The sequence below is a fragment of the Leptonychotes weddellii genome, chromosome 12, assembly GCF_054177405.1.
Source record: "Leptonychotes weddellii isolate Sample4059 chromosome 12, ASM5417740v2, whole genome shotgun sequence".
NCBI lineage: Eukaryota > Metazoa > Chordata > Mammalia > Carnivora > Phocidae > Leptonychotes > Leptonychotes weddellii.
This window is the reverse complement of record NC_138380.1, coordinates 72013413-72041012: the sequence shown is the minus strand read 5'-3', so window position 1 is coordinate 72041012 and position 27600 is coordinate 72013413. Positions and strand designations below refer to the sequence as shown.

The window sequence follows — 27600 nt, the reverse complement described above, 5'->3', positions numbered from 1 at the left end:
CATATGATACATGTCTTTCTCTGTTTGACTTATTTCACTCAACATAATACCCTCCAGTTCCATCCACGTCGTTGCAAATGGCAAGATCTCATTCCTTTTGATGGCTGCATAATATTCCATTGTATATATATACCACCTCTTCTTTATCCATTCATCTGTCGATGGACATCTTGGCTCTTTCCACAGTTTGGCTATTGTGCACATTGCTGCTATAAACATCGGGGTGCACGTACCCCTTCGGATCCCTACTTTTGTATCTTTGGGGTAAATACCCAGTAGTGCAATTGCTGGATCATATGGTAGCTCTATTTTCAACTTTTTGAGGAACCTCCATACAGTTTTCCAGAGTGGCTGCACCAGCTTGCATGGAATACTACTTCTGAAATTCAAATTATTGGAATAGAGCTTTATTTTTTTAATGTATTTATTTATTTGAGAGAGAAAGTGTGCACGTGCACAGGGGGATGCAGAGAGGGGTAGAGAGAGAGAGAGAGAGAGAATTTCAAGCAGACTCCCTTCCAAGCATGGAGCCCAAAGTGGGGCTCAGTCCCAGGATCCCAAGATCATGACCTGAGCCAAAATCAAGAGTCAGCAGCTTAACCAACTGAGCCACCCAGGCACCTAATTACTAGGATAGAGTTTTAAAAGTAAAATAAATGGTCATCAAGAAAGTAAAGGGAGAAAATATGGGACCAAATGATGTAAGTTCTAATATTTTGTACTGCTGAGTTTCCTAGTAGCAACTGACCCAAATATTGATGAATATAAATAGACAAAAAAGTTCTGAAAAGATGTGAGAGAAAACATTTGGAACCAGAGGGATCAGTAGAGAAGATGTCCTGACTTGAAGACTGGCATGGCCACATTATGCCCGTCAATAGTACAGATCTTTTTTTTTTGTTTTTTCAATAGTACAGCTATTTCTTTTTTTTTTTTTTAAAGATTTTATTTATTTATTTGAGAGAGAGAATGAGAGAGAGCACGAGAGGGAAGAGGGTCAGAGGGAGAAGCAGACCCCCCGCTGAGCAGGGAGCCCGATGTGGGACTCGATCCCGGGACTCCAGGGTCATGACCTGAGCCGAAGGCAGTCGTTTAACCAACTGAGCCACCCAGGCGCCCTGTAGTACAGCTATTTCTTAATGATGGTTAGCAACACCTGAGAACATTGATCCTTGGGCCAGACCAGACCAGGCATTAGTAGTGTGTCTCTTGATGATGAGAGCCCTGAGAACTATCTGCTCAGTAGAGCACGCAAAAAGAACCAGCTATCTTGTGTAACATAAGGAAAATGAGCTCTGCAAAAGATAATCAGAGAGCGATAAATCTAGTAATACTGTATTTTCCTTGTATAGAGAGAAAATAATAAATCCTACACCACAGTATATCACAATGCATGGACATAGGCAACCCCAGAGTTAGATGATGAAAAGGTAATAGTAATAGCAGTATTTAAGGATGGAAAGCCTTACATAACAGTAATCAACATAAAATTATTGGGGAGATATTTTACATTTTTTTCATAGAGTTTTTTTTTTAAATCAAATGTGGGGGTTTTTTTGCACTTAAGATAATCTTAATTTGAGTTAGCCACAGTGCTCATTAGCCACATCTGTCCAGTGACTATCTTATCAGACAATGCATCTCTAGAGAAATAGCAGCAGGTATGAGAAGTTGGCCAGAATATAAACTGAGACAACCGCCCTGGAGAACAAGTTTAAGGTATAGATAACCTATGGTCCAACAATCCCACCCCTGGATATGTAACAAAAGAGGCTATGCGGATGTGATGGTAGAAGCAAAGATCAACAACCACTACTACCACCAATGGAACACCGAGATGTTCATAATTTTCATGGAGTAAAGTCTTTGTATTCATTGGCAGGAATATAATAGTATTTCTTGCAGCTGGAGCATGTTTTATGTCCTCATACTCACATATGTGAAAGTAGGGACATCATTTCATCATTCAGTCATCCCTTTCACCCATAAATGGTGACCAGTGGTGGACTTACCTGGAAAGAAAAATAATGCGATGATGCTGCCCTCTATGCTTCTGAACCACTCGACTGGCCCATTCTTCTAGGTCCAACCATGTAACACAGACACCACTATTCTGTGGGCCCCAAATGCTACCTGGCTTTCATGCACATACTAGCAAATGTGTTGGTATGAAAGTCCTGGTAATTACCAACTGACACAACTTATAGGTAAGATGAGGACAGAACAAGGGGCATTTGCTATCAAGTTCCCTAGGTTACTCACATATATGACAGGAGAGAGCCCACTGGCTCAGCCTCTGAATTCTACTTCTGTGGTTGGATAGCTGCCCTGCCCTGATATCCATTCTCCCGATCTCTAAAATCACTGTGAGACGTACCCAACAAGATTGTTGTCAGGAAAATGCCTGTCAAATACCAGCCTAATGCAAAAACAAAAACAAACAAACAAAAACAATAACCAAACCAGCAACAGTGACGGCTGGTTACCTTTTCCCATAATGCCTACACAATGTTTTGTCTGGATCCTAATGAGCATCATCTATTTACCTGTAATAGCCAAATAAAATTTCTGGGAATCAAAGAAATACAAATCAAAGGAACAATATTATAGCAATTTTAGACCTCCAAATTAACAGGTATCATTTTCAATGTTTTTACTCAAGTACGAAGAAGCTGCAGTAAAAGAAGGGAATCATGACACCAGCGGTGGAGATGTCAAATGCTATCACATCTCCAAAGAGAATCTGATACTTCAGGGTCCTTGTCCCTTGATTCAGTAACATGAGTACTAGCAAACTTTCCTTGGGAAACAGTTAAAAATAAAAATATTTAGTCCAAAAATATTCATCTTACTCATAATGAAAAAAACTGAACAGCCTAAATCCCCAATGTGAGAAGAATGTGCATGAAAAAACATATCCATATATCAAAATAGTTAAGTAATAATCACATTTAATAATATGTACAGTCTTTTAGTCATGTGAGGAAATATTATATAATCACATGTTAAGACTGGAATACAGAACTACCAGAGAGAACAGAATATTAACCATCTAAAAACCCATAGAAGAAAAGACTAATGGAGAAATTACTTTGTTTAAATTTGTTTAAACAAAAGTTTATTTTAAATCCACATTTGGTACCCATCACCAGGCTAAGAGGGCATATTCTGCATGGAGCACTGGGTGTTATACGCAAACAATGAATCATGGAACACTACATCAAAAACTAATGATGTAATGTATGGTGATTAATATGACATAATAAAAAAAATTAATTACTAAAAAAATAAATAAATAAACCCACATTTGGATTTTCTGACTAAGTATCATTTAATAAAAAAGCAACATATCAAAATTCTCCTAAAAATTAAGAAATAAAAATTTTGTTTCAACCCATGAACTTGTCAACTTTCTCACGCAAGCTAAAAAGTGCTATCAGTGTCCCTCTCTGCCATGCACGTCAGAAATATTCACACAGAATGCATTTCTCCATGACATAATTCTTTTGAAAATAATTACTGGAAGAATTGTTTTCTACTTACTGATTTTTTATCATTCTTTTGGTTTTTAATTTTCTGTGTGTACGTACTTAATTGCTTTTTAAAGGTATTGGGCATATGATTTTTAAAGTATTAAGTAATGATTTTTCAAGTAAAAGCAAGATATGTGTTTGCCAAACTAAGAAATCCAGCACATGCCCACGAGGCTTTCCTTGAGTGTGTGATAGAGAAGGCAGAAGCCACCCCAGCTAGAGAGTGAAGATCTGAAGGGATCCCGGTTACACCACTGGGTCTTAATTGGCTCAAAAGGCCCATCTGTTGCCTAGTGACAAATATATGCTAGCTATTCCTGTATCACTCAGGCCCTGCATAATTATCTTACTAAGGAAGCAAAATTATGACCCTGGAACTTCCTGAAACATGAGGAAACGTGGTTTTAAGTTTTATTCCCATAGTAAAAAATTACTTTTGAAAGGTACAGTAAAAACAATAACATCATCACCCATTATGAGTAATTTTGAGTCCTTTTTGAATTTGAACTGAACCAGAATTACTAAATTCACTAGGTAAACTGATTGTCAACTTAGGCTGTTTTTCTCAGGATGCTTCCAAATTCTCTAAGATCAGCTCTTTCAGAAAGCCCTGCTGCTGCTTTTAAAACTCTTTCTAAGATAAGACATTCCCTGAGTTGGCAAAAGTTAAAGCCTAAGAGACTTCTTCCTTGCTATCAGAGGCTACTGGATCACGGTGCCATTTATACGAACTTGGCATCACACAGTTAAACCTTGAAGCTTAGGCTGAAGCCTGGCTACACTCCAGGGCCCCACAGGCAGCCCTTGGCACAGCTCAGGTGTTGTGGGGGATGCTGTGTATGAGAAACAGGAAGCCACCAAAGAGACAGGTGTGGTTGATTACTGGGGGGGTACTCTCTATAGCTCCCTAACCCATGACTAACTGTAACCAGCTCTTCTCGCCACCAGAGGAACAGAACAGCAAAAGGGGAAGGCAGAGTGGTACCCACTGGAAAAGAAGACCTGTCTCACAGTGATGAGGTAGAGTAGAAGCAGAGGCTTATAATATAAAGTTAAATGTGCTTTATTAGAATAATAAATGGAAATAGTTGATTCCTTTCTTAGAAATACCACTTCTTTGCATTGCAGGTATAAAGTCTGAGTATTTTCAGAACGTGCCCCCTAAACCTAGAAGGAAAGAGCAGAAAATATGAGGTTAACAAGAAATAAATATCACAAGCAGAATGGAGAAAGCATAGAAATGAAGCAAAGGTCAGGGAGAAGATGCTTCCCTAATCGCTCCTGACTGAAGGAAATGAGGAGAGATTAGTAGTAATAACTCTGACAGAGCACCACAAGTTAAGCCTATAAATCGTATTTAAAATTTTCTAGAAATGTATGTGTATGTATGCACACACACACATACAAACACAATGTGCCTTTCTTTTCAACTAACTCCTTCTGCCACTCCTCCCAAGTCCTTTGGGGTAATAATAAGAGGAATATTTGAACACCGAATCACTCAACCAACATCATTCACTCCTTTGATACCAGGTCAGCCAATGACTTTACCTATAGGCTGGAGGGCACTAAGGTCTTCTACTAACTGAAAACTTCACATGGATTAGCACAGTTAAGTTACACCAGGAACATTAGCCAACTTCTTTTGTTACATCAATTTTTTTTTTCTTCTCTGAAACATCTTCCAAATTCAAATAAATTACCACACAGCAAAATACTCTGAACAGTAACAGAGATCCCAGTGATCATATTTAAAATAGGATTTCACCTAAACCACCTGAATACTTGAGACCACTTATATTTTCAAACTACTGAAATTTCACACATGGCCTAGCTAATTCTGTGCTTTATTCAAGAAATCTCCTTTCCAAATTAGGACCCCCGACAAAAAAATAAAATTTACCAACACAAAGAAAACCAAAGATTTTCCTGAAAACTTCATTGTCTTTCTACCCAAGGGCTCTCATTTCATACCTCCAAACACTGAGTGGATTCTCGTAATCACTATGGTCCAAATATATACATATACATATGTACACACACACACACACACACACACAATCCTCCCTCAACTCTACACTTTTTTTTTAGTGTGCCCAAAATACATTTTATTTATTTTTTTTTAAAGATTTTATTTATTTATTTGACAGAGAGACACAGCGAGAGAAGGACCATGAGCAGGGGGAGTGGGAGAGGGAGAAGCAGGCTTCCTGCGGAGCAGGGAGCTCGATGCGGGGCTCGATCCGAGGACCCTGGGATCATGACCTGAGCTGAAGGCAGATGCTTAACGAATGAGCCACCCAGGCGCCCCCAAAATACATTTTAAATGTAGACATTAGGTTTTGTTTTTAGTGATGCAGTTTTATAACTCTTAAACGGTACTGTGTTGACACCATCAGCTCCTCATTAAAGGGTACAATTTTTTAAGTCTACGAAATAAATACAATTGTATTGGTAAAACCCAAATTTTCTGCTTCATGAATACACAACCAAAAACAACTCTTCTAAATATATGGGAGAAATTTAAGGTTTGCTTTTTGTTTTGCTTTTGTATTGAATCCAAACCACTGTAAGTAATAATTATAGTGGTTACCCCTCATGAAGTGCTGAGGGAAACCAAATTTTATCTGCCTTTAAAATGGATCTCAGTTAACTCTATTCATCACAGATAAAGAGGATAAAAATCGGTTAAGTCTGTAGAAACAATACTTTCACATGATGCTAATTATGTCAAAGCAACCTAATGTCTTTTAGAAGTAAAAAATAAAAAATGTATACAGTCTATTCTTCAAAAAAAATTAAGTCGAAAACACCCCAAGAATCTCTAAAGCTTCTTCTGTATAATTGCTAAAGTCCGTTCAATTTTTCCATTCCAATGAATTACAAAATCAAAGAGAATGGAATAAAATAATCCTTAAGTATTTCTGATTTGTGTAAAAACAATGAACAATTATTTAAAATTCAATTCCAAAATGTTTATTAAACCTCTAAGAAAGCACCAATCATTTAACCCCTCAGTTTCCCAAGATCTAAATATTCTAACAGCCCTAACACATTACTAATGTTTACATTCATCCTTTAATATCTCTGTTAGGTAGAAATTTGCCTATCTGAATTTTGGTCATTTACATTGTGGGGAAAATGTCTCATCATCCCATTAAAAAAGTTTTTTTAAAACACAGTTCCTTGACATCAGTCACTGAAACCCATGTATCTGTTTTTGTTTTTTGTTTTCTTTGCACATTTCTTATTAAAGTATTCTATTTATGGCAGACAATAGCTCAAAGAGAATTATAAGAAGTCTAGGCCTGATAAGTCTGAACCACTATTTTCTAGTAGGCAATATTATTAACTTGCACTAAGTTCTTAACAATTTTTGTAAAATAACCGATCTCATGTTATTTATGGATCTGTAAGCAACTAACACTTTCTCTAAGGTAGTGGAGGCAGGAAGGATTGAAGACCATGGGAACGGTAAATTACAACTCCTACTTGCCGTTGGTAAGTGAAAACCACGTAGTACTCCAAAGCTACAGGTCTTTAATTCACAAAGGATTGGGATAATTGTTACTTTAAACTGTCAGCTTATTTCATCTTCTTAATTCTGGTGCATAACCCAGAAAAATATAATTACATGAACTTTTAAAAAGAAATTAAGCCTGTAATAAGTAATTGAAACTATGCCATCAATACTGATAAGCCTTCTTTACTAGAAATGGTTTTTTGTGTGTTTTGGGGGATTTTTTTGCTCAGAATTTCGGCTACCAAAATACTTCAGAATAAACATGATTTACTCACATCCATAAGTAAGATATAAATCGCTTACCTCAGTCAAGTGCGGTGTAGGGTTAAATCCACAGAGATTACACACTTGATTCTTGCATTCAGTGCAAGTACTGAAGTTAGGAGGATCCTGAGAACCTACGTTGAGTTCAGTTTTGCAGAGACGACAGGTCGATTCTGGTTTGGGGGTTTTCTCCAACTTGGGGGGAATGACAGCTTTCTGAGGCTCCGCTGCTGAAGCTTTGCTATCCTTAACAGGCAGAGGCTTCTTTTCTGTTTCTGTTCTTTTTACGGTTGGAACTCCTTCAGCTTTGGGCTCTAATTTTTCAGCCCCTGGAGCTTTTGTTTCTTTTTTCACAGGGATAACCTTTGCAGGTGCTGCTGGCACCTGACCCGTGGATTTGGGTGGTCCCTGAGGAGGTGGCTGTGGCGGAGGAGGGCCTTGTTTCGTTGGGGCCCCAGGCCCACTCTGAGACTGAGACCCAGGCTGGCCTGCTGTGGAGATTAAATTTGATGCCTGGCTGAAGATCGATGCTCCAAACCCAAAGAGTTTTCCAGTCACAGTTTCTTGAGGCGTCGTGGGCTGTGATTTGGGGGCATCAGTAATACTTCCCAGATTCAGACTGAAGCGTCTTGACTGCTCCTGAGGCTTTGGGGGCTGCTGAGATGTGGGGGCAGTTTGGCCAGTGGTAGGTCGTGGGCCTGGGGGCGGAGGTGACCCCTTTGGCATTGCCTTGGCATCTGGCTTAGGAGTCATTTTGGTTTGTGCTTTCTTGGGTTCTTCCCTCTTTTGAACTGGATCAACTTGCTTTTGACCTTTGCTCTCTGAACTAGGCCCAGGATGTGAAATAATTTTGGAATCTGATGCAGGTCGGGGTATGACTTTAGAATCGACGGGGGTGACTTTTTCTCCTGTTGGTGGAAAACTCTGTGAGGGTTTGGCAGCATCTGTTTTCAGAGGAGGGGCTATTCTCTCTTGATCCTCTGACTGTACTTTGGAGCTTGGAATATCAGGTTTTGCTGCTATCGACGACGAAGACACAATGTCTGTGGCTGGTTTCACCGTCTTGGGTTGCTTTGGTTTATCCTCAGCCATGGGGACCTTGGCCTGCTCAGACGGGACCGAAGGCTCTTTGGGAGGGGCAGGCTTGGATGAGGACTCGGCCACAGGAGGCTGCTTGGCTGCCAGTGGGGGAGATCCGTGAATGGTTGGTTGTTTCACTAGTGGTGGGGGCTTCTTAGACTCGGGGGCCTTTGAGATATCCTGTTTGGGTACAGTATCCTTCTTTGGAGAAGTCGGCTGTGGCTGCGGGGATGGTTTGCTCACTGCGGATGCAGGAGTAACGGGGGCAGTCTTCGGTTTGGGCTGAGGGGATGATGGGACTGGAGCCAGATCACCTCCTAGAGCTCTCCTCATCTGACAGTTTAAACAGAGCCACTCTTTTATCTAGAAATAATATGAAATAATGGTCAGAGACAGTAACAATGTAAAAACACAAAAACGTAATTTTAAAAAGGCATGGTACCATTTGAAGCTATGTGGCTCCTCATTTGAAACATAATAGATAGATCCCAAATAATTTTACTTAATTTATATTAAAATATTATAATGTTAATTACACTGAAATATAATTAATGAACCTCAGAGAATTAAGCACTCTATATTTTAAGGAAAATTAAAAAAATAAACAAAGTTGTATTTTTTCCTAATGTTATTTTTTTTTTTTAAAGATGTATTTATTTGAGAGAGAGGGAGAGTGAGAGAGCACAAGCAGGGGGAGCAGCAGAGGGAGAGGGAAAAGCAGACTCCCTACTGAGCAGGGAGCCCAAAGTGGGGCTTGATCTCAGGACCCCGAGATCATGACCTGAGCCAAAGGCAGCCACTTAACCAACTGAGCCACCCAGGCGTCCCTAATTTTGTTATTCTTTGCCCCTGATTTACTGAAAGTTTGTACCCTTAGAAATAGGAAACACTGTTTCATAAAAAGATGAATTATATCATATTAGATTCCACAAATTACTTACATTAGATATTTTCTCTATTGATGGCTCATATACAATTTTTAGTTACACAACCCAGTGTATGCCTGTCAAATTATTAACACACTGCTAATTTCTTAAATTAGCAGAGCATTACTTTCCCCTCTGAGGCAACATAATCAAATGTGTGAAAACAAAAAATGTCAACCACAATGGGTTAGAAAGAGAACATTCTCTGTTAAGAAAATAAAGAAAAAAACAATGGCATCTCTTCAAATTATCATAAATAATAGCATGATTTAACAAAGGAAATATTTTTTCCTCATAATTTTATGAATATACTAGAAAGAGCAGTATAAGTAAGCGATACACTTATGCAACTGGGGAGATATGTACAGATGTGAGATATACATCACATCTATAAACACAGGTACAGGAGTAAGTGCATTTGCTCATTTCATATTGCATCAATTATAAAAAGGAGATGCTGAATTTGATACTTATTTAGAACTTAATTTAAAAGCACCTTTGTTTAGCATAAGTCAATCAAAGACAATTATCATATGGTTAACTGTCCATATGATACGGACAACTGTCCATATGATATGTCCATATGATATGTGGAATAGGAATCCACAAGAATAGCACAGAGGATCATAGGGGAAAGGAGGGAAAACTGAATGGGAAGAAATCAGATAAGGAGACAAACCATGAGAGACTCGACCCTGGGAAACAAACTGAGGGTTGTAGAAAGGGAGATGGGTAGGAGGATGGGATAACTGGGTGATGGGCATTAAGGAGGGCACGTGATGGGATGAGCACTTGAACACTACATCAAAAACTAATGATGTACCATATGTTGGCTAACTGAATTTAAATTAAAAAATATAAAAATAAATAATAAAAAATAAATAAAAATACCTATGTTTAACATTTACCTTTTTCAATTCCAAAATAATATGATTATACAAAATTTTAAATATTTCCGAAGTAATTTAGAACGTCAAATTCTATATGATGCAATCTTCTCCACCCAAAATAACCAATGTTACCAGTTTAGCCCTGAGGTTCTAGGTACAGAAGTCTAATGGTGAAAAACTAAATATGTGGAACAGAGGTACCAGAAAAGTTTTCCACAGTACAAAAGTATGAAGTGTTAGGCTGGCAAAAAACATGCTCCTTATTTGCAAACAATTTCCTTTTGAAAAGAAATCGAAATAACCTTTCCTAAACTCTTAAAAACTTTTGTCATTTAATAGGTTATACTGTTAAGCTTTTTTAGTAAGAAACTTTATTGAACTATTTTCTTAATCATTAAAATGGTTTTAAAGTAAAAAAGCACACTGAATCATTTAAACTCATGCACTGGTATAAAAGGGCTTATTTTGCAATCTCATGGAAGGCAAACTTTTGTTTAGAGAAGGTTAAAGAGATTGTCAACTAACATGTTATATTTCTGTTTAAAAATGTGAAAAAAGTAAAATTAAAACATTTGTTAAAAATGGGTGGAAAGTACTTGGGTGTTCATTACATTTGCTTTCCATATGGGGGTTGAGTATCTATGTACTTGTAATATTTTTATCTTGACTTTTCTGTATGTTTGAAGCATTTCCCAAAATAACTTTTTATACATATAAGTATTTGAATCCCAAAACATAAGCAATTGCTACTTATGCTGGTACCCTGACGAAAGGTGAGCTAAAATGTAAGAAAACTTTCACTCCACTTTACCCCCTTCTTGATGGACAGAAACTCCTCCATAAATACACTTTTACCTACTCAACCATCTCCCCTTCTGCCAATGTCACTTCAGCTGTTCTACTGTTCATTTTTTCTCATTTGTCTTTTTCCACAGCCTTAAATGATACCACATCACCTCATAATCATACGGACAAAAAATATATATATAATTAAAAGCATTATTTTTTACCTATGCTTTGTCACTGATTTTTTTTTTCCTGTAAAACATTATGAGATGTGCATCTACATTAACCACATTAAATTATAAACTCCTAGGGTTAGTGACTTACATTATATAGTTAATTGCTCTTAATCTTTTTGACGAGTGTTATAACCAAAGCAGATGCAAAATTCATTCACCTATTCCTTTTTAATTTTTTTTTTGTTTTTAAGTAAGCTCCACACCCAATATGGGGCTTGAACTCACAACTCAAGATCAAGTCTCATGTTCCACCGACTGAGCCAGCCAGGCACCCCCGTTTCATTTCTTTTCTTTCTTTTTTTTTTTTTTAAGATTTAATTATTTGAGAGAGAGAAAGAACATGGAGGGGAGGGGCAGAGGAAGAGCGAGAGAGAGAATCTCAAGCAGACACTCCGCTGAGCACAGAGCCGGATGTAGAACTCAATCTCATGACTCTAAGATCATGACCTGAGCCGAAATCAAGAGTCTGACTCTTAACCGACTGAGCCACCCAGGTACCCGAGCCACCTATTCATTTCTTATTCTTATTTATTGAGCAACTTCTACTTGGCACATAGCACTGAATAAAAGAGACAAAAATCTCCATCCTCCTGGAGACTACGTTATAGTAGAAAAGTCAGATAAGAAACAAGTTAACATATAACTTGAAGATAATTATAGATATGTAATAAGTATCTGATGATACTGTGATGACTACTTTTTTCCTTTCTTCCTGCTTGGAAACTTCCTCCCACCCTCCCCACTGAACACTTTCTTGGATTCATTTGGTTTTATCAGTAAAACTGTAAGTTTCTCTACAACATGAACTTTGGAGCTTCACGTGTAGCTAGCAGGTAGGCTCTTGTTCCACTTTGAAACTACTGTAAAATGAGAACACTACCAGATCATATCAAATGCATAATTAACACTAATACTGGGAAATACATTCTATATTGCCCTTATTCCAAAATCAAATATCTCCTTGTACTTTATAAATGTATAGGACTCTTGTTTCCACATAAAGACACAAGGGAGAGTTGGGAAGAGAGGTAGAAAACCCAAGTCACTGCCTCTTCATAGAGGAGAATTCTGCTTTTCTCTTAATACACCGTTTTTTTTTAACAGACTCCACTGCCCCATCTTTTGTCCTTTTAATGACCACCTTTTCTTCATTTTGATAAACAACACATAAAAGAAATTTTGACCCCTCAATGTTCCTCCTCACTGTTAGAATACGGGTTAAAATCATTGTAGTGATCACAATATGAAAAGCTTTTTATCCTCTTAGGATTTTTTTTTTTTTTAGAAAGAGCCTCCTTTTATATTTAATTCTACTGGCCAAATCCATTGAAACTAGAAATAATTTTTATCTCAGCGCTTAACAATCTAACACTGGGGGCGCCTGGGTGGCTCAGTCATCAAGCGACTGCCTTCGGCTCGGGTCATGATCCCAGAGTCCTGGGATCAAGCCCTATATTGGGCTCCTGCTCAGCTGGAAGCCTATTTCTCCCTCTCCCACTCCCCCTGCTTGTGTTGCCTCTCTCGCTGTCTCTCTCTCTGTCAAATAAAATAAAAATAGAATCTTAAAAAAACAATCTAGTACTGAAAACAGGAGCATTTCCAATTCCCTGATTCAACTGAAAAACAAAAACAAAGGCAAACTTCCCACACACTGAGAAAATGAAAAAGTCCACAAGCCGCCCCAGCATCAGGAACCACCTTGTCTCCCACAAAGCAAGCAGGGAGAGTAACAAGTGGTAACAGCGCCTTTGCCCTCTCAGTCATCCGAGTTAGAAATGCTGTGGTATCTTCACTGCATTCCCAATTATTCAAGTATGTCTGCACTGCTTGTGAAAGGTTATTTCCCGTTCATCTTTTCACATTTCCAAAGCCCGTGTCCCTCACTTGGCCTCTGTCACTGTCCAGATACTTTACAACCTCACAAAAAGATCCCCCGTGTAAAACCACCAACCACAGAAGGGGCTAACTCTAACTACTTCCCCTCACACCTCAATGCCTCTCCCAGAATTGTGAAATGAATTTAATCTTTTGCAACGACTTCAAAATATATCATTTTGAAATACAAAATGCTAGTACTTATATCATCCTTCTATTTTTGGGTCTATATCCCCCAAACGACAGTAAGCAACAAATGGGAAGGACTTCCTGGTAGTAGTCTTTCCACTGATGCTCTGGGGTCTAACGAACCCTTTAAGCATGACAGATGCCCACAGTTTTTGAGCTGGTTTGAATTAAATAAATTAACTGAAAATGTTTGTGCTCTTCAAACTACAGTTTTCCTCTGTGTTTACTCTAATTCCCATTGTTTACACAGTTTGTAGGACATGCTGCTGCCTTCATTTTCTGGTTGCATGCCATGGACAACCTATCGCCATTTTGGGTCAAACCCAGAGAGTCCCTCATAATCACCTTACCTGCTAACCATACATATTTTCCCCGCCTCGAGGCAATAACTGCCTTGTTTCACTTCCAAAATTAAACTTATTTCTAAGTCTGAGCAGAAATGAACTTGAATTTATTAGCATCACTGCCTCAGACACTTGCTGCCAGTTCCACTTGGTACCCGTATCTGTAATAGAGTTGGTTCTCCTATTTCTACATGATTGGGTCTTCATTCCACCGTAGCCATGAACAAGGATCTCAGAAGATTTTAGTCCTTATTACTTCTTCCCCATACCACAGAGGTCAAACAATATCCAAGGCCAAGGCGGACTCACAGAAGGCTTCTACCAATATTTTGTAAACAATTTCCCATAACTAGCACTTATTCGGGCACCTGGGTAGGTCAGTGGTTAAGCATCTGCCTTCAGCTCAGGTCAAGATCCCAGCGTCCTGGGATTGAGCGCCGTCGGGCTCCCTGCTCAATGGGGAGTCTGCTTGTCCCTCTCCCTCTGCTCCTCCCCCATGCTCATGCGCTCTCTCCACTCTCATGTGTGCGCGTACTCTCTCTCCCAAATAAGTAAAAATCTTTAAAAAAAAATAACTAGCACTTATTCCCTAACATTACACTATAATCATCCACATCCACCTGATAAATGATGGGGAAAATGCAAGAAACAATACCAGGGAAGCTCACAACTATATCAATGTGTCCAGGAAGAATCCAACTTTATTAGAAAAATATGTCATGCTTCCCTATCCCTAAATTCTAGAGTTGATGTAACAAAAGGAAAAATCGTCATCTTTTGCTTTCCCAGCCCATAGCCTTACTTACAGAGAGTGCATAAATGGAATTCAAGGTCTGGAGACACAACTGTTTAATGAGCTACTGTAATTCAATTAGTTCTTTGGAAAGGAACAAAAGAAACACATAAAGTTGTTCATTCACTCTTCTAATTTAATATGCTACATAAGTAAGACACTGGTTAGCCAGGATTTCTGCTCATTCTCAGGTCACTGTGTATTCTAATGCAGACATGTAATATAATTACTATAACACACCTCCCTGCTTAATCCAATCCTCTGGGTTCCACTTTGTTGGACCTTTGTTATTTATCAGAGCTGTGACATACAGTAATACAAATTCATTGGCTAAGGACTTTGATGGATAATCATGAATATATCATTTAGATGTCTCAAGAGGTACCACTTAAGGTTGTGAGCTTCACACAGAGTTTCAATTAATGTTGCCACTGTCAAAAAAAGTTACCCAAACTTTTGACTGATTACTACTGATTTCTAAAAAATTATATTCTGAATTTTAAGAGTGTGTCTTCAGTAATAATTTAAGATAATTAACTTGATACATCTAAGCATTGAGGTGAGTTGGCAAATGTTAGGGTTCTAGAATTAAAGCATATTCTTGCTCACAACTGTTATTCATCTATTCAGCTTCAAAACAGAATGGAAATTTCTCAAAAAAAAAAAAAGTCCAGAAGGCCTAATGACTAACATCCACCCTTCAATGCACTCCAAACTGGAAATTTTAAACACAAAATCTACATAAGATTTATAATGGAATCTCTGCTCAACCCAGCATAGTACTTGGAATAATGGAACATCAAAAGAATAACACAATGTTAGGAATTTATATTTGCTGGTGTTCATACCATTCACATTAGCTGTTGAATAAATTTTCTTCAGTCATGCTTTCATCCCGCCCGTCCCTAGACAATAAAGCCTGTTGGGTTCTTACTTCTGAAAGCAAAACAACTAAACTTTTCTGCAAACCGTGACATCTACATGCCCCATTTACTTCATCATGGCAATATCCTCATTTTCTCATACGTGAGTCATGATGCACAGCCCAATGTGTATTCCTCCTCCATTTACCAGAATGCTACCCATCTTTAGGGTCCACATTGAATTTCCTCCTTTACTGCTTCACATTTCCAGGTCTGCCGCTTCCTAACTCTTCCTAGCAGTTTGAACCACAGCATTTAGACTCAGACAGTGCTTTGAATTCTTTTCTAATTATTTCTTCCTCCCTCCTCTCCTCACATGGACTCAAAAGCAACACTGACTTCTCATGAATTATTCTGAACTTTTTTCCTATTTTTCATCAAATTAACTTCAAATATTTCCTGAATGTTATTTATATGTTATATTATTTATATTATTTTGAATGTCATAGAAAATATAATTACATAACATGCATTACATAATCACATAATGTATCATATTATAAAGAGGAAACAAAGCTATCGCCTGAAAACAGATTGTTTTCTGCTCTTCAAGGATTGCCCAAGCCACATGACCTCCTCCACAGAGGCAGCTACTCACTGACAGCAGTCTGGCTGCAGATGGCTCACTGTAGTTGACATCTTTAGCTATGCATATTAATGCACAATTTGTTTTGGCTAAAATCAGGACATTAGCATTTCTCAGAACTGTGATGACATGCTTAGCAACTGGGTGCAACAGTTTTATTTTAAACAATCCATCCAGAAGTTGGATGGATACATCTCTCTGAAAGTGTGTGGATTATAATTTCTGCTGCATAATTCGGCAACCATTAACAAATCTCGTGAAACGTACACTAAACTTTTTCCTTCCGAAAGCGTAACCATGTTTACCAAATACTGGCAATAACTTGTGTAAATCCTCAAAAAATAGGATCAAATGATAAAAGCATAGTTTAATGTTTGTCAATGCAGTCCACACCAAAACCAGAAAACCACTTTTGCCAAAGCAGAATTTAAAAAAAATGATTACTATACATACACAGACATGAAAATATATTTGTACTCTATTATAGCCACAGAGAGAGAGGAGGATCCCAAATCAGTAAGCTTAACTTAGACACACTATGCATTAACACTTCTGAGCTGCTTCTTATATGGCGAATTCCAATTTTGATGCCTTGAATGTTAACACACACCTTGAGCTATCACACAATTTTGTAGCCTGCGAACCAAGAGTTCCAATTAGGCTGTATTTGCAAAGAGCTTATTGAACTGTCCTCTATTTTTCATTTAAAAATTGAAGAAATAAATTCCATTAGTGAAAAGAACCAAGGGTCACCTAAACTTTGTGAACTCATTATGTAGGCTGAAAGCTATGTATCTTTAATTCAATCAGATGCTAACTAGAATTAAGATAATCACTTGTCTGTTGAGTTGGAAAGGAAAAAAAAATGCTTTTTAAAAATATATATGACATGCTTAAAGTATATTAAATCTAGTATAAAAACAATAAAATTGCATGAGGATTTTAGCCACTTTTAGCTATGAATGGAAACCACTTATAATTTATTCAAATTTTATATAGTTATATATATGCCCATTTCCAAGAATGTCTTTAAGGACAATCTGATTTTAAAATTACATTTAATCACTTTTACATTATTTTCAATTTTTTTCATAGATCCTATCCACATTTTTCATTATCCTGTATTTCCTTCTGATCATTTTTTTTAAACGTTCCTCTGTCAAGTTTAAAAACACATAAATCCACATATTAAAGTTTTTCCCAACTTTTATAGAATTCCCAATCACATGTTCACATAATAAAGCCTGTCACTGACTTCTTTTGTTTTACATAAACAGAAATCTGTTCCTAAAAAGTTGTTCCACGAATTCTACTGAAAATTCTGACTTTACTGAACAAATGATAGAAATGCCATATTTCTATCCAATGTTTTACAATTGATTTTTTAAATCTTTATTTTTGATTAGAGAAAAAAAAGAAAAAGTGGTTTATTGTTTTATATTCAGGTGAGACCAGGTCTCTCTCTATAAAATTTATTATATTATATTTTACAAACAAAATTCTATCTTCATTTGCTAAATTACTGCCCCTCCTTTTGGACTCTGAGTTCTGTTCCTGACAGTGAACAAAGTTATCAACTTCATCGTCTGTATTTTCAAAACCTAACACAGTGGCTAGCTCAAAGTAGGAGCCCACATTTTTCCTAAAGAACAAAAAAGAATTCAGCAACATAAAACTCTGGTTTCAGCAAGTGAGTAGGAAGGTATAAAACCAGTGTTCTTGGACCTTGGTTTTGTTTACGCTAAATTCCAAAAATAAAATAAAAAGTTAATTTTTTTAACTTTATAAGAATATGTAAAATTTACACACACACACACACACACACTCTTTCTTCAACCTAGAAATTTAAGAAATGGTCTATTTAAAGGCAACATGGTCTCCTATAAAAAAAAAAAATGATGCTGAATTTGGGGTCAGCAGATCCAGTTTCCTGCATGAGATTCACTGCTAAGTAATTTTGTGACCATGCAATCACCTAAAGTCCCTAACTTCAGTTTTCTCATTGACAAATGGAGTTAATAATGATGGCACTATCCTTATTTGCCTATCATAACTTTTATAAAGATTAATAATAATGTTATCTACTACTTCCAATTTCAAAGCATTTCCACTTATATTGACAAATGTGATTTTGACTTTAGGAAAAGTTTTATATCATAAATAAGAAAACTAAATATTCAGAAAAAAAGAACGACCTGACCAAATCACAAGTAAGTAGCTGAGCTAGGGCTGGTATCCACATTGTCCAAATCTAAAAATCCCACATTGTTTCCACTTTTCCAAAGGGCCATCTGATGATTAATTTACAAAGAAACATTGAAGATTTCAAATTGCTTTACAATATGAATTCTGATTTCTTTACTCTCTGTATTACTTATCTTCAAAATGTGGATACCACCTTATTAAAAGAGCATTAAATGACAAAATGCATATAGAGGGCCTAGTGCACAGTCTGAAACACATAGTGTTCAAACTATGAACTCTTCTTTCTGTAACGGAAGATCAATCTCCTTTTTACTGAAGAAAAAGGCAAGAAACTGTAGAAAGTTGTTGCTTTCTTATCAAAGATAACTAGAACTACTTCAAAGTAAATTCATAGGAATATCAGCAAGAGTATACATGTGTGAGGGGTACAGCTGGGCCAAAACTCCAGATCTGATGCCTTATTGATGCACTTGATATTGGCATTTTTAAGGAAAATAATTATAAACTTCGAATAGATTAATTACATTTTTGTCTTCAATGTATTATCTTTGAAATATTTGTAAGTAAGAGCTTACCTTTATCTAAGCTAATTAAGATATGGAATAGGAGTGAGTGTTAGATATGTTTTCTCAAGGGATGTGAACAATGAGCACATTAACCCATCACTGTACTAAGTTTACTGATCCAGCAAATGATTTTGTTTAGGTGTAGGTATCTGCTTTCACAGAAGAACATCTGTTCTTACCGAGCTATATAGATCATCATACCAGTTGCAATAATATGTAACAACAGCCTTAGTAGATATTCTAAAAGCTGGATATACAGAAAGACACCTGAAACATCTAGTCATTTAAAAGCTGGAAGTGAAAAAAAAAAAAAAGGCTATTTTATACAGGGAACATCCAAGTCATGAGAAAGATGTTGCAAACTGGATCTTGTTGAAAATGAGAGCTAAATAAATACGGCGTTTGTAAACATATTAAAATAACAGATTTTTTAAATGATTAATTGGGTATTTCCATTCCTTCAAATTCATTTGAAAACTGTTTTAAAGGAAGATAAATTTATTTTTTATAGTCAGGGTATTCTTGTTTTAAATACAGTTAATGATACCATATGGATTATCAGAGAAGAGAAAAAAAAAGTCCTTTATCTTTAGAATATAAGAACCTCATACTTAGAATCAAGGGAATGTATTCCTCTTCACTGGATTCATATAAAAACAGTGTCAGTTAAAGCACACATGACTGTGATAAAGGATGTATTAAAAACTAACCAAATTTGCCATCATAGGCATAAAGACATTTCAAATCATCATTGTTATTTAGAACCCAAAATTCTTGTAATTTCAACCAGTAGAATGCCAGGTAGAAGGCTGAAGGTGAAAAATCAACAATCTAAATTCTTTATCCATCCTGTCACATCGTATAATTGTTCAACCAATCATTTGATGAGTGAGGATTTTTTAAATTACTCAAATGTTAATTATAACATGAATTTACAAGCTTAAAAAAATAGTACAAAAAGGTATATTAAAAGTAAAATCTTGGCTCCGTAGCTCAGGGGTTAGAGCACTGGTCTCACGAAAGTAAAATCTTCTCTCTGCCACCAAGCTTTACTCTTCACAATCAATCAGCATTAAGTTATACTTTGAGTTTTTCTAGTGGTTGCCATTACAGTATCGAGCAAGTTTCAATTTATAAATTTAAAACATCATGCATTTTCACCTTGCTATAAAAGCTAGTTTTTCAAGACAACCTTACATTACCACTACTTTAGGACTGTCTTCAGCAATATCCAAGAAATTATATTTAATGCATTAATTATACATCTTAACACGCAATAAGATATAACTTTTTCAGCTTGATTTCTGTACCATTTAATATCATCTCACATTCCGCCATGGCTATGCAATCACATTTTGGAAAGCATTGATTTAATGTTTTTCTGGTTTTCTTCATTTCTGGGCTAGAGTCAGCTATTCCATCCCATTCTTTTTATTTTCCGTTTAAATAGAAGAACCTCCTCCAGTGATTGTGATATATGTATAGATATGTACACATGTACATATATATAGAGAGAAGTGATAACTTGTATGCATTCTTTCATGTGTTAGAACATTCTTAAGCGGGGCGCCTGGGTGGCTCAGTTGGTTAAGCGACTGCCTTCGGCTCAGGTCATGATCCTGGAGTCCCGGGATCGAGTCCCGCATCGGGCTCCCTGCTCGGCGGGGAGTCTGCTTCTCCCTCTGACCCTCCTCCCTCTCATGCTCTCTGTCTCTCATTCTCTCTCTCGCAAATAAATAAAAAAATCTTTAAAAAAAAAAAAAAAAGAACATTCTTAAGCTGCCCTCACACTCTCTCCTGATACCTTGCGTGGGCACAGAATTCATCTTATCATATCTGGATATTTAAAGAAATCACTCCCTAACTACTGTCTTCTGTGTTGATAATGAGCATGGTAGCTGTTTGATTTCTCATCTTTTTGTAGATGATACCATTATTCTCTATGGAAGTCTTTCAGGTTTTCTCTTCATCTTTGGAAATCTGGTATTTCCTCAAGATGTACCTATCAGTCATTTTATTCATCTTGCATGGCCAGTGGTAGGCCTGTAATAATCTGAAGAGCTTACCTCCATCATCTGGATTCTTTCTTTCTGGAACTCCTATTAGGGCTCTTAGGTACACTCGTAATGATTTTTATATTTCTCTTAGAGCCCCAGAGCTCCCAGAATTATAAATAACCACTTCCCCAAAATGTTTACAACTTTATGGGCAGGCATCCAGAAAGAGCCCCCACACGGGAGATAAAATATCCATTCCCCAGCCTCTACATCACTATAGGAAGTAATGAAGAGGAAAATCTCAGAATTCTACGCATTTCTGGGTGCATTCCCACCCTTTCCTTCCTTACCTACTCCCAAACCCAAGCTTTAGTTAGGACTATATACATAAATTAGACTTTTAGTCACCATTAAAAACTCCAGATTCCCAAGTTATCCATCAATTCCCAGACTCTAATCCTTCAATGGGAGGGAACCCCACCATTCAACCCCCTCCCCTCAAGGTCCACGCTCTGACCTTCTGCTGCTTCATTTCTCTCCATAACATTCATTACCAGCTATCACAACATGTTTTATTTGTCACTCTTACTAGAATATACTTTCTAGGAGGGGAGAATTTCTGTCTACTTTGTTCACTCTTAATATGCCCAGAGTCTAGAATGGTGCCTGAAACACAGTAAGTGCTCAGTAAGTAGCTGAATAATTTTTAATTGTCTTAATTCAGCTCTACAATCTGGAAAAATCCTGGATCTCTTCCAGACCATCAAGTGGACCCACTGGAATTTGAATGTGGTAATTATTTATGAAATATCCTCTTAAATATTTCTCAAGAATAAGAAAAAAATTTATAAGTTCTTTATATTTCCTGAATCATCTCTTTCCTGAGGTCAGGTGTTTTTGTTGTTTTATTTTTCACTAGTTCACCTAGGTCCTTCGTGTGGTATTACTGCTAAAATTTCAAGCTGGTCTCTTCAAATCAGTCATTTGTGGAGAATGTCTCCATTATTTACTAGGTTATCAAAGAGGTTTTTCTGTGTTTGTGGAACATTCTGCTTCCCCATTAGTCTCTCCTTTGAATAGGAAAACGGGATGGCAGAGGGTCAGTGTCCAGGTAAGGACAGCTTGATAGGACAGTAGGAGATCAGTGCAGTTGACTCACAGATGAATAATGTTTTGTTTGTTTTTTCCTTTAAATCACTCTCCTCTGTGAAAAGGGCATTACTTCTAATCCTCTTCCAAAGACCCTAGTTTTCTCATGAGGGGCCATTAGGCAGCCCATCCCTTCATTTGGAGAATGCTTTGGCTTTGGCTAGAGGGAAGGAAAAATAAAGCCTCTCCCTACCCACTGTCTTCCCACTGGAGATTAGAAAAGTGTCCACTGGCTGTATTTGTTCCTACCACAGTTCTTTAATTTGTTGTCTGATCACTACCCACAACCCATGACTGCTTTCTATATTTGTTCATTCCTAACTTAGAGCTCACAGAGATTCCCTGAGGAAGCCACTTGTATGGTGGTTTCCTTGGCTCTTTTTCTGTCATCTTTTTCCCATTTTCTTTCTATCTTCTAGGAATTCAACATGCCAACTTATAGACTACTGGTGGTCTTTCCCATTTTCTGGAACCACTATATATTCAATCTTTTAAGCAGTGGGACTTAGAGAGTGGAGGTGCCCTTACTCTGCCCAGTCTTCCCTTTTTTTTTTTTTTTTTATTATCTTATGTTAATGTTGCACTCTTTGCTTAGAGGTGCAAGACCTTGGTGCTACATCAGCAAGCAACTAAAAAGAGAATATTCCCTTTTCTAAACATTCTTCCAGCTACTCCACCATCAGGAAGGTCTTAACTGATTTTCTATCTCCACGGGTTCCAGCCTCCTGACATTGGGCATAGCTCTACCCTCCTTATCACCAGTTCTTCTTAACAGATTCTCCCCACTGGTTTCCCTCACTGGAAATGGAACACACAGAAGGCCCATCCACCTAAAAGAGGTGTCCAGTTAGGCCATTTTGCCGACCTGAAGAATTTCTTTTTGTTTTGTTTTTTTAATAAGTGGAGAGAGTTTATATGCACGTCTAGGTATGTTTGTTTTGGGGGATTTTTATTTTTATTTTTTAGCTCCTGAAATATGGCCATGTTTTTGTTAAATAAAATATCTGGTGTCAGCCAAGAGACTGATTAACATATGGGCCATCATGACCAAAAATAATATGACCAAAAAAAAAAAAAAAACACCCCACAAAACACCTTAAATCCACTTTCATCACTGGCATTTGGTTCATTATCAACATTACAAAATTTGGTAAAAGCCAGGAGAATTATTAGACATTAGGGACAAGTCTTTAAATCTCTCCCTAAATCTTGCTCCAGGCTACACATCAAAAGAGATAAAGTAAATCAGCAACAAAAACAGCAACAAAAACCGCTTTAGTTGCTATTTAGAAAGCAAATGTTCAGTTTCTGTGTCAAAAAGCAAGCCCAAAGAGAGAACCTGCATTGTTGAGATTTATTCTGTTAATGGACTGACAAGAAGAGATAGCTATAAACTCCTCTTGGCATCAAAAGTCTAGGCTTAGAGCCAGTAGATTCTTAAGGTTTATTTGGAACAGCACACATCTTGACAGCCAGCAGAGTGGACGGTTTAAATACCATCCTCTTCACACAGATATTTGAATTGTGTAAGGGTGTGAGGGTATGTGTGTGTGTGTGAGTGTGGCAGGCAGGGGTAGGAGAAGGTGACAAATTTAGGTAAGGAAGTAAAAATTCCCTTCCCTAGAGCTCGTGTCTGAATGATGAAACCTCTCCAATCGTCCATCCCCTGATTGGTACTCATTTAAGAGCCATGATATTCTTAAGCAAATATAGTCATAATTCTGATATGCTGGTAACAAAAAATATCAGAGTAATCCTCCTAGTCTTTTCAAGAATTAATGTAAGAGAGCAGTACTCTAACCCACAGACTACGAAAGTAACAGTATTGAGTTACTTGCATATAAACATCAAACTTGCAAATAAATCCATGTAAATTAAAGCACTAAAGAACGTCCCGCCCTCTGTCTCTGTCCTGCATAGAAGAACTGTTTACTCAATCTGAATATCTGAGGACAATCAGACCCAGAGTGTTACATCCTCTTCAGAAGATGCAGAGAAGTTCACTTCCTCATGGATATATAGAAGAGTTCAGAAGTGGTGATTATTCCCAAAATTTCATCTGTCTTATCTCTTGAAACAGAAGCTCTCTGCCTCTATACAGAGCTCAATTTCCCAACTCTTACCCCTGATGATTCAGGAGTGAGGAACTGGCCATTTGGTGCACAGAATAGGGAAGGTACGTTCTTACCAGAACCCAGATGACATTTTTACTTATGGGGGGAAAAAAAAAGTTAAAAGTAATGTTATTATTAATACTACAAATCAAATGGCTCTTGATCGCTACCTCAGAATCCAACAACTTATGATAGTCTATCTGTATAAAAAAAAAAAGTTGAGAGTAAACTTTAAAAGTTAAATCTTGTCCATGTTGCATTACATTGCAACTTAAAAAGCATTTAATATATTTAAAAATACCTTCTCATGCAAATGTTCAGAGAATCCCAATAACCCAATGTGTTTGGCAGAGAATACATTATTATATTCATATTTCAAATGGCGTCCTTCCTACAGAAAGTTTAAATGACTAGCCCAAGCTCATCTCATCGATAATAGGAATGCTTTCCTTTAATGAGCTAGTGAGATACACCTGCCCCCACACTCCCAACGCCTTTGTAAGTGTCCAAATTCCTATTATTCTTCACATTTCCAGCCCAAATACTTCTGTTTTCATGAAGATAGTTATGATGCCCACGCACGCCCCACCAATGATAGTGATATGTTCTTCCTTTGACCTCATAGCACTTTATCTCTGTTCCTACCATAAGTTAATAGACTTGGAATCAGAAGATTTGGTTTGAATTCTGCTTGATTATTTACAATCAGGATGATCCTACCAAGTAAAGTAACCATAGTAACCACCTGAACACTAGTTTTCTCATTGTTAGTCAACAGAATATTTGCCCATAGAATTATTTGGAAATTCAATTTTGATAAAACAAGAAAGAACTGTGTCAACTGTAAAGTCTTATACAAAGTTACTTCTCATATAGTAACTTCTCATTTTCTTTCTCATGTACAACTTTTCTTTCCCCTATTTTATTTCCTGGAAGAAAGACCACATCCAATGAATTCTTGATTCTGTGAGAGCATTCAGGGATGCTTCACAACAGCCATTTGATACAAAGTTGCAGAATGAATGGTTGAATGTACCACTACATTAATCAAGGTAAGTTTCATAAAGCAGAATATTCACCGCAACCTGCTAAATGTGGAAGGCCAAAATCTGACTTCGACTTCTCTCCAATCTCACTGCCTATTTTTTTCCCCCATCACTTCAACCAACCTAGATTTACCTCTGATTCCTTAAATACACCCTATGTTTTTCTGGCTCTAGGTTTTGGGCCAAATCATCACCCCCTTTCGTGCCCTTCATCTGTTCAAACAGTATCCAACCTTAGCTCAAAATGGCTCACATGCCATTTTCTCCATGAAACTTTTCTTAATCTCACCCACTGGAAAGGACAGTTCTTATTCTGAAGTCCAGAGTATTTGTCCATCTCTCTCATAACTCTTATCATTTGACCACATATTATGTTGTCCTTTGCATGTATTATCTCACCTAATACACTTTGATCTTGTGAAAAACAGCATTGTTTTAGTTATCTTTATATCCTTCCAAACATGTATTAAAATGATTTCCATATAAATAGGTATTCTAACAATATATGTGGCTTCAAAGTCCAACTGCATGCCTCTGCTTTATAAATTGCCAAAAAAATGACATTTTATGAAATGATCATCTCTTGTTTGAAGTCGTCATTACCATCCATTCCTATCAACATCATATAGTATGAGCAGAAACGTATCTTCGCCAAAATTTTAAGAGCTACAACTATATAAACAAACTACTTATAATCCAATTTCCGCAATAATTTGAATGCAGCATGTTCTTATTAATCGCAATGTTATATTAAAGAGAGCTTATCTGAAAAGCTAAGGTACTTAATAGGACTTTTGGATAAGAAGAGTAAATGATACTTCAGAAAACAACCAGAAGTTAACACATTTTTAATTTACATCATTTTAATCTCTCATCACAGTAAGTATCCAAACTAACATAACAGCTACCAATAATCATCAATGCTGTTATTATCATAAAATAGATTTCATTTATAACAAGGGTACACAAGTCTCCTCTCTCAGGGATCTTTAAATCACATAATTCTTCATTGCCTGCTGTCAGTTCCTTCCTGGCTGTTCGCAGACAAAATGCACACATAGCCCACTAACAGCTGTCCTCCAGACAAAGTGATTTCTGTGCTTTCTCACCGGGTAGGAGCCACCAGATTTCTTTTAAAAACGTATTCTTCTAGCTTCTCTATTCTCACTTTTATTATTATCTCATCTTCACTATGTTACTTCTTAACTCCAGAGATGTCTGAGCTTTTTTGCTGTTTGGGCTTTTTACCCCTTCTCCCTGAATGTCCCCAAATCTCTACCTATTAAAATCTTTTTTTAAATTAATTAATTATTTTTTTATTCAGTGCCTTTAAGTGCTGGGTTAACATTAACTGACTTCTTGAGAATTACTTTTCTATCCTCACAGTAAGCAATGTTGAGCTCATTTGTGTCACTACTGGCCCCTTTATGATTTGATAGGTCAGGAAGGCTTACCAAAAGCCCTGAAGATATAAACTGTGGTCTTCTGAGAAGACACCCATCAATGGTGAACCTGTTCTCATGACTTCTTCACTTCACAAACTGACTTATACTGTTATAAATGACTCTCAACTAATGAGTGAAGCATGTCTTCACAGCTATATCAAAATCACTGGCAGGGAAAGGTGATGTACAGTTTGGAAAATTTTTTTCAATTTTATATTAAAATTGTATTTATAATGTGAAAACAGTGTCTGCTTTTTTCCCAGCACAGATATGACCCCAGTTAAGAGTACCTTAAGTTGGGTAGGCTGGAGTATGAATTTAAGAGTTAAATTAGTATCACTGCATACTAAACAATAAATATCACTGTATGCTACACAATAAATAGTGTGGATCTTACGGGACAGAGTGCAATGAGTCAGTGCTCAGCATCTTTGAACTGATTTTTACTTTATATGCCAAACTTATCAGAAAATCTGGCAATATTTTGGGCTTATTCTTGGGAGAAAATATTTAACTTTTTTTAAATTTACAATTAGCACAGGAGAAAAAGAGGAAGGAAAGAGGGGAGGAAGGAAAGAATGAGAGGAAAACAATGTCATTCTACGATACCAGGGATAAACTAAGCATGATTTGCGCAAGATGATGATATGGTTTAAGAGCATGAACACAATGAATAAATGCACTCACCTCGGTTAAATGAGGATTGGGATTAAAACCACAGAGGCTACATACAGTGGTTTGACACTCAGTGCATGTGTTAAAATTGGCCTTTTCTGGAACATGCAACAGAAGTTCAGTGGTATTGCAAAGAGGACAGATGGTTTTAGGGAGGCCTTGTACTGGAGTCTGTGCTGCAGATGGAGAAGTCGATGGATGCAGAGGTTTCCCAGCTCCTGTTTGGCTTACTGGTTTTGGAGATTGCTGAGCTGAAGGCTTTGCTGGGCCAGGCTGTTGAGGAGCGGGTTTTGCTGAACCAGGCTGCTGAGGTGAAGGCTTTGCAGAGCCAGGCTGCTGAGGAGGGGGCTGTGCAGAACCAGGCTGTTGAGGAGGGGGCTTGGCTGGGCCAGGCTGCTGAGTTGGGGGCTTTGTAGGGCCAGGCTGCTGAGGAGGGGGTTTTGCTGGGCCAGGCT

General features: G+C 37.3%; 1 protein-coding gene across 1 annotated transcript in view; it reads right to left on the bottom strand.

Moving 5' to 3' along the window:
* Positions 1–27600, bottom strand: part of PCLO (piccolo presynaptic cytomatrix protein) — a 346987-nt gene that overhangs the window by 311846 nt on the left and 7541 nt on the right. Inside the window, exons 3-4 of the mRNA XM_081800627.1 lie at positions 27158–27600; positions 7360–8763 (exon numbers count right to left, since the gene is read on the bottom strand). The exon at positions 27158–27600 is cut by the window's right edge and continues 41 nt beyond it. Coding sequence (XP_081656753.1) covers positions 7360–8763; positions 27158–27600 — 1847 coding nt within the window. The remainder of the gene's footprint in view (positions 1–7359; positions 8764–27157) is intronic.